General features: G+C 40.4%; 1 protein-coding gene across 2 annotated transcripts in view; it reads right to left on the minus strand.

Moving 5' to 3' along the window:
• Positions 1-12,875, minus strand: part of ccdc93 (coiled-coil domain containing 93) — a 79,022-nt gene extending 66,147 nt beyond the window's left edge. For both annotated transcript variants that reach the window (XM_059966311.1, XM_059966310.1), the window contains exons 1-2: positions 12,760-12,875; positions 858-971 (exon numbers count right to left, since the gene is read on the minus strand). In XM_059966311.1, coding sequence (XP_059822294.1) covers positions 858-971; positions 12,760-12,843 — 198 coding nt within the window. In that variant the 5' untranslated portion in view covers positions 12,844-12,875. The remainder of the gene's footprint in view (positions 1-857; positions 972-12,759) is intronic.
• Between the last annotated feature and the right edge of the window lie 663 nt (positions 12,876-13,538).

A 13,538-nucleotide genomic window follows, 5' to 3' on the forward strand; every position in this document is an offset into this window, starting at 1 on the left:
GTGGAGCAGACTTGACGGGCCAAATGGCCTAATTCTCCTCCTATGTTTTATGGTCTAAGTTAGATCTTAACCTCCCAACTTTTGCTGTGGTTCAATTTCTTGGCCTATACAAGCCATATTTTAACTAAGTTTACTGATCTACAATAACAAATATGATGCAAGAGATCAGTGTTTAGATTTAAACTATTTGCAATCTATATTAATGGTTTAGATGAATAGTCTGTGGATATTGCTGCCTCATTTGTTACGCCCCACATTGATACCTATGGAACACCGCTGGTCAGAGATCTTTCAGTATAACAACACTTCTTCATCTTGGCCACATCATCTATGGCCAAGCCAACTTTGAATCCAATCTACAAAGTGACAATGCATCCCATGCATCTTAATGTCCCAGATCAAGGGTTAAATGGAGAGAACAAAAAATAATGCATACAGAAGAATCTGCTACCCTTGTAAATGAAAGGTGATATGCCGGCATAGGAAATAATAGGAAGTAAATCAGGAATGCTGCCCTAGAGGATGTGGTGTGAACATAGCCAAGTCTTACTATACCAAACCACACTTGGTATAATGTAGTTTTGATCTCTTCATTGAGGTTGGCAAGCTAGCATTAGAAGCAAATACAACAACAACATTTAAGAGGCATTCAGATAGGCACATGGACGAGTCAGAAATTTAGGGTTACAATCCATGTGCCGGCAGGTAGGATAAGTCTAAACTTCTTTTCTCTATCTGTGAGGAATCTACTGCTCCCACATTGGTCTTATGAGCCACTGCAGAACTGACAAAAACTGAATGGAAGCTGGTCATTCTTTATACAAAGGGGTTATAGGAAATACATTGATTATCTGTACCTTGTCAAATGGTGATAGTCCCTTAATCCTTGCTCTGAAGTATCCAGCAGCAACCAGTAACTCTAAAATTTCTGTCAATTTGACATTTTGCTCCTCGTCCTCACGGGTTTCAACCTAATTCATAGAAAATTAATCAAGTGTTACAGGAGTGCTCAGTGATTATGCAAAGAGATGTTTTGCTATAGAAACCAGAGCAATCAATAACTTCAAAATCAGCTGATCTCTTGCTCCAAATGTGTTAGGCAAATAGAAAAACTGTGATATTTCCTGGATTATTCTTTGGCAATCCACATTTAGTACCTGGAGTATCAGACTGTGCAATGATAATTATTTTACCCTCTCAGTACTATTGCAAAACTCGTATAACTGAATCAAAACATCTCAAATTTGATCTATGGAAATTCTACTGGAATACCAAAATTATAAATAATCTAAACCCTGCCTAAAGATTCTCAAATTTTTCTGAAAACTAACAGCCCCAAAAACAGTTGTGAATAACAAACATGAGGAAATCTGCAGATGCTGGAAATTCAAGCAACACACACAATATACTGGTGGAACACAGCAGATTAGGCAGCATCTAAAGGGAGAAGCGCTTCGGGCCGAGACCCTTCGACAGGACTAACTGAAAGGAAAGATAGTAAGAGATTTGAAAGTAGGAGGGGGAGGGGAAAATGCAAAATGATAGGAGAAGACCAGAAGAGGTGGGGTGAAGCTGAGAGCCGGAAAGGTGATTGGCAAAAGGGATACAGAGCTAGAGAAGGGAAAGGATCATGGGACGGGAGGCCTAGGGAGAAAGAAAGGGGGAAAGGAGCACCAGAGGGAGATGGAGAACAGGCAGAGTGATGGGCAGAAAGAGGAAAAAAAAAGGAGGGGGTAAAAAAACTAAATATATCAGGGATTGGGGTAAGAAGGGGAGGAGGGGCATTAACGGAAGTTAGAGAAGTCAATGTTCATGCCATCAGGTTGGAGGCTACCCAGCCGGTATATAAGGTGTTGTTCCTCCAACCTGAGTGTGGCTTCATCTTGACAGTAGAGGAGGCCATGGATAGACATATCAGAATGGGAATGAGATGTGGAATTAAAATGTGTGGCCACTGGGAGATCCTGCTTTCTCTGACGGATCGAGCGTAGGTGTTCAGCGAAATGGTCTCCCAGTCTGCGCCGTGTTTCACCAATATATAAAAGGCCACATCGGGAGCACCGGACGCAGTATACCACACCAGCCGACTCACAGGTGAAGTGTCGCCTCACCTGGAAGGACTGTCTGGGGCCCTGAATGGTGGTGAGGGAGGAAGTGTAAGGGCAGGTGTAGCACTTGTTCCGCTTGCAAGGATAAGTGCCAGGTGGGAGATCGGTGGGAAGGGATGGGGGGGGGGGGGGGAACGAGTGGACAAGGGAGTCGCATAGGGAGCGATCCCTGCGGAAAGCAGTGGGGGGGGGGGGGAGGGAAAGATGTGCTTGATAGTGGGATCCCGTTGGAGGTGGAGGAAGTTACGGAGAATTATACATTGGACCCGGAGGTGAATAATAACAATAATATATTAATAACAGTGAATAATAGTAACAGTTTAGCAAACCAATGTATTAACAAGTAGATAATGTGAATGAGTGCTTTTAGTACAAACTGATATAGCTCATCTCAAATATCTATTGGCTTCTATTTTAACAGTTTCAGAAGTCTGCAGTTGGACAAATCATCCTGTAGTTAAGACGCACTAACAATTTACAAATATGCAATTTTCGGCACCTTTTTATGACAATTTTCAGTCTGAACAATGAAGTTTGAATTTGTTTTTATTGGCAAAAAAGTTGGTAATTAGCATTCAAAATTCAACATAATTCAAAATACAGACAGTCCCCGGGTTAAGGACGAGTTCCATTCCTGAGTCCCTCTTTAAGTCTGATTTGTATGCAAATATATCCAGTATTATTTAGCGTCAGTTAGTCAAATGTTTGTCTGTGAGTATATAGTATATATTTTACCTTTCTATCCATATAAAACTCTTAAGAAACGTATGTATTCCAATAATTAAACCACTGCTTGCTTAGTAATAACTGTTGCTTTCATCTGGGCAGGGCCTTTCACATGCTCCATTATTCTCACTTTATCCTTTAAAATTGTTCCGATCATTGATCGACTGTAGCCTAATATTTTTTCCAATGACCGATGACATTTCACCTCTTTCCAAACTCGCTTCCCGTCAATGGAACAGAAACACTGCGGGCGGCAGCTCCCGAGGTCCACTGGGTCCTAAGGACCACCACACTGAATTCCTTAGGTCCTAAACTCCACCGCACTGAAAAAGGTTAAATGGGAAAAGTGGGGGCTGTGCTGGGTTTGGGTATTTGATCCTCCACAATATTCCACGTGGGAATTTAAACTGGAGGTGGCAGAGTCTTTTTTACGAGGTCGAGTTGTGAGCTCGACATCAACCCAGCACGGATGGTACAGGAGTCACTGGATCGACATCAATCCAGCACAGGAGCAGTCTGTCACTGGATCGAACTTGGGAACCTCTGTTCTCCAGCCCATCGCTAATCTCACTGTGCCACCAGCCGACCAGAACGGGGGGGGGGGGGGGGGGGGGGGGGCGGTGTCAGGGTGAATCTTGCTAAGTAAAATTTAAGCCAAATACAAAGTTACACACTCAACACAGTGTCAACAGCAATGACTTAAAATGGCAGACGGCGTCGCGATCCAACTTCAAATGGCGGACAGCATTCTCCTTCCTCGGCTCGTAAGTACGAGCTGTCTGTAAGTCAGACATTGGTAACTCGGGGACTACCTGTAAACCAAGCGATGAACACTAGACAGTTGCCAAATTCGCTGGTTGATAATAGCTGGTAATTAGATCCCAAGATCCAAGTGTTATCGGGGCAGGAGAGATGGCTTAACTTTGGGGGGAAAAAGCCTGTTGGCTTGAAGTAAAAGTCTTTTGTATAGAATTCTTCAAAAATTTCTGCAGTTACTGGAAACCTAAAAGAGCAGAAGCATGTTAAAGGTATACCTAAACACAGGTGGTTGCCAGTTATATGGTATATGAACAGAAACGTTTTAGAGCAGGGGTTCCCAGCCTAGGGTCCACAGCCACATGCAAGTAGGATCAACTCAGCTAAACTTAGTTGGAATGGACAAGTTGTACCACAAAGCCCATTTCCATGCTGTTTAACTCTATGACTGTGCTTTTGTACACGCAGGTTTATACCAATGATTAGAATGGGTTCTATTTTGCCCACATCATTGGCACCCACACCTCTAGACCAGAAAAATGTAGAACCTCAGCAATTCTCTTTTGCTTCTTTAACTTCCTTAGAAGTCTATGGACGTTTAGAATGGCATCTGAAACATTGACAAACTTTTATAGATGTGTAGTGGAGAGTTTATTGACTGGCTACATTACAGCCTGGTATGGAAACACCAATGCCTTTGAATGGAAAATCCTACAAAAGGGAGTAAATTCAGCCCAGTACGTCATGGGTAAAGCCCTCCCAACCACCGAGCACATCAACATGAAATGCTGTTGTAGGAAAGCAACATCCATCATCAGAGATTGCCACCAACCAGGCCATTCTCTTTTCTTGCTGCTGCCATCAGGTAGAAGATAAAAGAGCCTCAGGATTCACGCCACCAGGCTCAGGAATAGTTACTACCTCTCAAACATCAGACTCTTGAATGAAAGTGGATAACTACACTCACCTGCCTATCTTTGAGTTCCCAAAGCTACCAGTCTCACTTTAAGGACTCTATCTCAGCACCTGACGCTCTCATTTATTTATTGCTATTTATTTATATTTGTATTTGCAGTTTGTTGCCCTCTGCATTCTGGTTGTTCTTTCAACAATCCTGTTATAGTTACTATTCTATAGATTTGCTGAATATACCTGTAGGAAGATGACTCTCAGGGTTGTAAATGGTGACATGAAAGTACTTTGAATTTATCTAGCACAGTTTGGGCCACATTTAATCTGAGTCTAACTACTAATAAACTTTAATTAGAAAAACCTTTAAATGCCCATTGTTTTGAATTAATTGATGGAAATCTAATGCCAAGATAATGATAAGTATTTTAAGGAGACTGATGCTATGTTTCCCCTCCCAATATTTCATATTTACTCAACAATAGCAGCACCGTCCCCACCCTTTGGAAAGGTAATTACAAATGCTCATTATGAATTGCCACCATATCTTCCAACCCCACACATAGGTAATACTTTTGGCCCCTAATAAGTCCCTCTGTTTCCTTAGATTTCCTTTTGTTCCATTATTTTTACTTCTTTGGATTGTACACTGGTGGTGTTTCTTTCTTCTTCTCTCACTTACTGAATTACTTTCTATCCAGTTGGCCCCCGTTTTTCGAACATCTGCTTTACAACACCTCACTGCTACAAAAGAGCTACATTAGTTACCTGTTTTCGCTAACCGAAGAGTTTTCGCTTTTATGAAAAAAGGCAGCACGCGCCCCGAGCAGCCAAGCTCCTCCCCCGGAACTGCATTCTAGCTGCCACAGCTTAAACACGTGCCTGTGAGCATCTGTGTATTATCTCAATTTATTTTGTGCATCCGTTAGCAAGATGAGTTCTAAGGTATCGGAAAAGCCTAAGAGAGCTCATAAGGGTGTTACACTTAGTGTAAAACTAGACATAATTCAGCATTTCAATTGTGGTGAACGAAGTAAGGACATTGTCTGCACATTGAACATGCATAATATTTGCATTTATACACAGAAAAAAAGAATCTTGAAAGGTGCCAATGTTACTGTTGGTTCTGCTTGTAGCAAAGTGGTCTCTTTAAGTCGGCATCCAATGATGGATAAAATGGAAAGTCTATTGCTTGAGTGGATTGATAGGTGTACAAAGCGTGGTGTTCCGTTATCTTATACTTAAGGAGAAATCAGTCAGTCCTTTTAATAAGCTGAAACAGAAAGCACTGGACGATGGCGATGAGTGGTGCGATAGTGAAATTTAAAGGTAGTCATGGGTGGTTTGATCGGTTTCTGAGGCAAGGGCAGCTTCATAGTTCAACATTTACTGGAGAGAGTGCTTCGGCTGATACGGAAGCTGCCGAAAAGTTCAAAGCAAAAATTGCCAAGCAAGACATTTATTTCGATAGAAGAAAAGCAGGCTAAGGGACACAAGGTATCGAAGGCCTGTTTACCCTAATGCCGATGATTAACGCCCCTAGTGATGCTGTCCTTAAGCCTCTACTAGTGTACCATTCAGAAAATCCGAAGGCATTTAAAGGTGTTGATAAGAAAACTTCCCATTGTGTTCCGTTCACCCCAACCTCGGAGCACTCAGCCTAACAATCAGTGTGCTTGCTGTCTTCCCGATTCCAGTAAGTGAAACTACACTGTACATATTATTTCTACTTTATATAGGCTGCGTATTTTTTTGTGATATTTGATATGAGACTGCTTCCGCTGACACTACTTCCACTATGCTAGTAGTGAGATTTTCACTACGCTAGACAGTGCTGCAATGATTGCAGGAAAGTATTTCTACTTTATATAGGCTGTGTATCCATCATATCATTCCTGCTTTTACTATACATTGCTGTTATTTTAGATTTTATGTGTTACTTGGCATGAGTTTGTAGGCTATTTTTGGGTCTGGGAACGCTCACAAATTTTTCCCATATTAATAAATGGTAATTGCATCTTCACTTTGCGACATTTCGGCTTACAAACGGTTTCATAGGAACGCTCTACCTTCAGATAGCGGGGGAAACCTGTATTTAGTAACCCTTTTCACCAGGAGACGAAGAATGAGATCTTTCAAATTCTTAATGAAGACATTAACAAATAAGTAACATCTAAATAGATATGTTATTACATTTTTTATAACTACATGCTTAACTAAGTTGCTTAATCCATAAATAGTCACTTTTAATTGCAAAGTATTGAACGGTAGATTATTATCCGGCCCTTTGAGCCATGCCACCCCAGCAACCCCCGATTTAGCCCTAACCAAATCAATGACCAATTAATCTATCAACTGATAGGTCTTTGGAATGTGGGAGGAAACCAGAGCACCTGGAGGAAACTCACATGGTCACAGGGAGAATGTACATACTCCTTACAGGCAGCTGCCTGTGCTAACCACTTCACAACACTGCAGCCCCTTCCGGCCTACTTCAAATTTATACTTCCTTACTTTTGGTGCCTTCTAAAAAGTGATTACATTATTCACTTTGCTCCTACAGGGTCTTGGCTAAAAAACGCTGATTATCCTTCTGCTCCATGGATGCTGCATGACCCACAGAATTCCTCCAGCAGTTTGTTCAATATTCCAGATTACAGCATCTGCAGGCTCTTGTGTCTTTTTTCGTGGTTAGGGACACGTGACAGTCCCAGAAAGGGAAATAAGAACGAAAAAAATGATGACAAAAACTATGACCAAAATGTGACAACAGATCAAACCCAATAAGTTGAATGCACATAGAAACATTAATATATTTCAACATTTAAACAGAAAATCAAATATTATTGTACTGATAAAATACCAAAGAACAGGTGCAGCAATACTGAAATAGATCAATGCAAACTCAAAATAAATTGATCAAACAATAAGAACATAAATATTTCATACAATGATTTATAAATCCGAATTGAAATTATATAAATCTTTGATCTCAAAGATAAATATCTAAATTAATATTTATTCCTTGTTTCCTATTAATGGACATTCAAAAATAAGCAATGAATAATGTCCAAATAGTGGGAAGGCAACCTTTGTTTGCTACAGAGGAGAATGCAGATAAGAAGCATGTAAACTCATTAAGATCAGAAAGATGAGTGCAAAAAACAGATTTTTTTAAATAGACATATAGATTATTTAAACAACTTACTCAGTTAAAAACTTATTACTCCAAAGATGAAAACAGATCCTTAAGCTATAGAACAAAGAACAGTACAGAACATGTGACCATTCAGCCCAAAATGCTGTGCCAAACAGATTAAATTCCTAATCAAATGCTAAACTAAACTCTTGTGCCAGCACAATGTCCATATACTTTCATGTTCTGCGCATTCATGTGTCTGTCATATTTACCATTGTCACCATCAGCCCTGGCAGCATATTCCAGGTACCCACCATTCTCTCTAAAAATAACTTACCCCTTCTCACCTAAATCTCATTAGACATTTCAACCTTGGGAAGAATATACTGTACTTGCTCTCTATTCCATCTATATCTGTCATAATTTCATAAACCTTCATCAAATATTCCTCAGCCTCTGCCACTCCAGAGAAAATAACCGAAGTTCGCCCAGCCTCTCTTCATACTATATGCCCTCTAATCCAAGTAGTATCCTGGTATATCTATTCTGCACCATCTCTAAAGTATCTACGTTCTTCCTATAAAGGGGCAATCAGTACTGAATGGAATATTCCAACTAAGTCCTGACTAGAGTTTTATAAAGCTGCAACACATATTCCCAACCTCTGAATTCATTTCATTGACTAATAAAGACAAGCATGCCATAAGCCTTCTTTACCACCCAAGCTACCTGCATAGCCACTTTCAGGAAAATATGAACTTGAACCCCAAAAACCCTCTTCCCAATAACACTTATGATTCTTGCCATTAACAGTATACTGTCTCTTTACATTTGATTTCCTGAAATATAACACTTCACATTTGGCCACGTTAAACTCCATATGCCATTTCTTCACCCAGATCTGCAACTGATCTATATCCCGCGGTACCCTTTGCCAGTCTCTACGCTATCCACAACACCATCACATTAACTCACCCAGATACATTTTCATTCAGGTCATGTCATAAACAGATGTTCCAGTATGGAACCCTGCAGAACACCATGGTCCAGTCTTCTGGATGAGCCACCATGATAACTTTGCCAAGCGCTGTACTAAAATCTACGTGGACAACATCCACAGCTCTACCTTCACCAACCACCTGTCATCTCTTTGAAAAACTCAAATTAGTAAGACACAACTTGCTGAGAACCAAGCCATGCTTACTGTCTCTAATTACACAAAGGTTTTTTCAAATTGTCATAAATCCTATCCCTAACAATCCACCTGAGTAACGATCCTACCACTGACCTAACACTCACTGATCAATAGTTCAGGATTATCACCATTTCTCTTTTTGTATAATGGAAAAACAGCCCTCCAGGATCTTGCCCAAGGCTAGAGAGCACAAAAATATTTTGGTCATCGCCCCAGCAATCTCATTACTTGCCTTTCTCAATAAACTAGGGTATTATCCCAGCAGGCCCTGAGGACTTAAGGGACCCAATATACCTCCACTTCTCAAAATGCCCTCACTAATTAGCACACTCCTGAACAGCCTGTCCTCCACATTCTTCTCCTAAATACTGATGCAAAGTACTCACTTAGACATTCACCCACATGTTCCTCCTCCAAGCATGTTTCCTCCTTTATCCTATCATTGCCCCATCTACTGCCTAGTTATTCTCTTGCCCTGAATATAATGTATAGAACGCTTTGGGATTTGCTTTAATCCTACTTGTCAAGACTTCTCATGGCCTCTACTAATTCCCTTTGAGTTCTTTCCTGGCTTCTTTATAATTCTCAAGCAATTTGCTTGTTTCCTAGTGTAAGCTCTGTAAGGGCTCAGTATGCAAGTGCAATTATGAAAAAAGCACAGCAGCTCCTCCACTTCCTTAGGATTTTGCGACGATTCCGCATGGCATCTAGAACTCTGACAAACTTCTATAGATTTGCAGTGGAAATTGACTGGATGTATCACAGCCTGGTGTGGAAATACCAATGCCCTTGAACTGAAAATCCTACAAAAAGTAGTGGATATAGCCCAGTCTACCATGGGTAAAGCCCTTCTACCATTGAGCACATCTATATGAGCACTGCTGCAGGAAAGCAACATTCATCAGCACAAACCCCCACCATCTAGGAGGTGCTCGCTTCTCATTGATGCCATCAGCAAGGAGCCTCAGAACTTGTACCACCAGATTCAGGAACAGTTATTAGCCCTCAGCCATCAGACTCCTGATCCAAACTTCACTTGGCTCATCCTTGAGATATTCCTACAACTTACAGACTCACTTTCAAGGATTTGTCCTCTCATGTTCTCGATAGTGATCGGTTATTTATTATTACTTCTCTTTTGTGTTTGCAGCTTGTTGTCTTTTGCACACTGGTTGAGCTCCCAGATTGGTGTGGTCTTTCACTGATTTTGTTATGGTTATTATTCTATGGATTTATTGAGAATGCCCACAAGACAATGAATCTCAAGGTGGTATCTAGGTACACATACAGTTGCAAGGAAAATTTGGGGAATCCTTTGCAATTACCTGGTTTTCTGCATTAATAATTCATAAAATGTGGTCTGATCGTCAAAGTCACATTAATTGACAAACACAATCTACCAAAACTAGTCACACACAAACAATTGTACTTTTCATATCTTTATTGAATACATTGTTTAATCATTCACAGTCCAGGCTGGAAAAACTATGCGCACCCTTGCATTTAATAACTGGCAGAAATCTCCTTTAGCAGCAATAACCTCCACTAAACACTTCCTGTTGCTGCTGCTGATCAGATTTACACAATGGCGAGGAGGAATTTTAACCCACTCCTCCATATAAAACTGTTTGTTTATGCCACAACATCTTAATTGGGTTATGCTCTGGACTCTGACTCAGTCATTCCAAAAACACGAATTTTCTTCTTTTTAAACCATTCTGTTGTTGATTTATTCTTGAGTTTCGGATCATTTTCTTGTTGCATCATCTAACTTCGATTAAGCATCAAGTGACAGACTCTGACATTCTCCTGTAAAATATCTTGATACAATTTTGAATTTATCATTCCCTAAACGATTGCAAGCTGTCCAGCCCCAAACCATGATGCTCTTTCCACCGTGTTTCACAGATCGGATGAGGTTTTGGTGTTGGTGTGCAGTGCCCTTTTCCCTCCAAACATAGCAGTGTGCATTTCAGCCAAAAAGTTCAACTTGTGTTTCATCTGCCCACAAAACATTGTCCTAGAAACGTTGTGGAAAATCCAGGTGGTCTTTTACAATCTTGAGACGCGCAGCTTTTTTATTTTAAAGAGTGCAGTAGTTTTCTCCATGAAGTCCTTCAATTAACACCATTCTTGTTCAATGTTTTTCTTATAGTGGACACATGAACAGAGACTTCAGCAAGTTGTTGAGATTTTGGCAGATCTTTTGCTGTTACCCTTGGATTCTTTTACACATTCTTTAGCACTGCACGTTGTGCTCTTGGTGTGGTCTTTGTAGGACACCAACTCCTCAGGAGAGTAGTAACAGTACTGAATTTCCCTCATTTGTAGACAACTTCTCTTACTGCAGACGGATTAACACTCAGGTCTTCAGAAATTCCTCTGTAGCCTTTTCCAGCTTCATGCATCTCTGTAATTCTTCTTTTAAGGTCCTCTGAAAGTTGTTTTGATCGAGGCATGGTACACATAAACAAATCTTTCTTAAAGAGAGCAGGTTCTGTCAGTAACCTGATTTTGCGTCTTTTTAAAAAAAACAATAGGGCAGGGCACCTCTACAACCCACATCTTCAATCTCATCTCATTGATTGGAACACCTGACTCCAAATAGCATTTGTAGAAGGCATTACCCCAGAGGTACACATACTCTTTTGAATCTAGACTGTGATTGTTTAAATGGTGTACTCAGTATTGACAAGAAGTACAATTCTTCATGTGTTATTAAGTTAGGCAGATTGTGGTTGTTTATTACCGTGACTCAGATGAAGACCAGATCACATTTTATTAATAGTTAATACAGAAAACCAGGTAATTGTAAAACATTCAGACTTTTCCTTGCAACTGTATGTACTTTGATAATAAATTTACTTTGAACATTAACCTTGTGCACTTCATTTTTCTTCTTTATTAAATTCACTTTTCTTGACATCCGAGGTTCCCTTAACTTGTTATCCCCAACCTTCCTTCTTACTGGAACATACCTGACATGGACTTTCCTAAAAACTTCCCAATTAATTCTCCCCCACTTCTGCACAATATTCTCTGGTCCAATTTAATACTCCTTTTGCAAGGTCCATATTTGCCTATATCATTAAGGTAGTTGTGATCATTGTTCCTTAACTGTAAAAAGGTCAGTCACCAACACAACTCATTAGCAACACCGAGACCCTCTCCTGCTGAATTATCTACAATTTGATTTAAGTAACATTCCTGGATACACCTAAGAAATTCTGCCCATCTAGGCCTCTTGCCTCGGTGGTGACAGTCTATACTGGGGAAGTTGAAGTCACCCACTACAAAGGTTAATCATAGGATAAACAGTTAAAAAGTGATCCTGAAAAAAATCTCAAAGCAAATTAAAAACCCAATACAGAAGTCAACATCAAAACCAATCAAGAACATAAAGATGATTTCAGTACTGGCAGGCTATCAATAGTCCAGATTGGAAGTTTTACACAAGAACAAATTTCAAACAATAAAATCAACACAAAAACACCAAAACAGGCAAAATATCAAACATTTTAAAAACACAATATTATCTCTACAATGAAGTAACAATACATTAACAGCAAGTGAAGACTGTGGCAATCTTCTGAAGATATATTTGAAAAGATTCCTTCATAGAACAAGCGAAGTTCACATTCAAATAGTTTCTCATTACGGCTGAAACCCAAGAACTTCCCAGTTCAGTGAGGGGGAAACTGCCTCAGCCACCTGCTCCAACTACATCGTCTCCTTATATTAAGCAGAGACACGAGAAAGTGCAAATACTGGGATCTGAAGCCGAATGCAAACTGCAGGCGGAGCTCAGCGGGTCAGCTGCCCACTACACTCAGTCCTGGTGACCCGAAACGTCAACGTCCGCTGAGTTCTTCCAGCAGTTTGTTTCTGTGTGTGTAGTGTATGGAAAAGCATTTCGAGCTGTGTACCTCGATAACATTGCCCTCCTGATCGTACTGCGGACCCAACTTGGAACCGGTGCGGAGGCGACTAAACACCTCGGCGGCGGCCATAGCGTTCACGTGATTCTCCGCGCACTGCCCGATGGGCCAGCACTCGCGTGGGCGCGCGGGACGGGGGCGCGCGTCAGAGGAGATGGGCATGTCCCGTTCCTGAGGCCCGTGTGTTGCTTTTTAATCAATCAGAATCAGGTTTAGTATCACCGACTCTGTGAAAACAAAACACAATACAAGATAAAAGGTTCTGGTGGGAGTCGAGACACGAGAGTCCACTGATTGAAGAAAGTTCATCCACCCGGAATGCTGCTTGGAAACGATTTTGAATACTCTTTTGAACCTAGACTGTGATTGTTTAAACGGTATACTCAGTACTGACAGGAAGTACAATTCTTCATGTGTTATTAGATCAGGCAGATTGTTGAAAAACAATTCAGATTATTTTATGTGTATGGTATCATTAATGTTCATATGGTTGTTAGGACACAAACTTTTCTCACAGGATGATAGTAGTTTGGATTAACTTCCCAGCAACAATGTTGTTTTAAAAACATCAATAACATTTAAAACTTAATCTGCAGCAAAATCTTTTAAAAAAAAATATTATTCTGAGAAAAACTCAGGATAAACGTTAATATTAGCTGTATAATTAAGACTGGCAAAGCGAGATGTAAAATGCTTCTCCATATTGTTTATACCGATGGAACAAACCACCTCTGCAGGCATTTTGTATCGTGTGAACGCAGTTTGTG

This window comes from Hypanus sabinus, chromosome 4, assembly GCF_030144855.1.
Source record: "Hypanus sabinus isolate sHypSab1 chromosome 4, sHypSab1.hap1, whole genome shotgun sequence".
Lineage (NCBI taxonomy): Eukaryota > Metazoa > Chordata > Chondrichthyes > Myliobatiformes > Dasyatidae > Hypanus > Hypanus sabinus.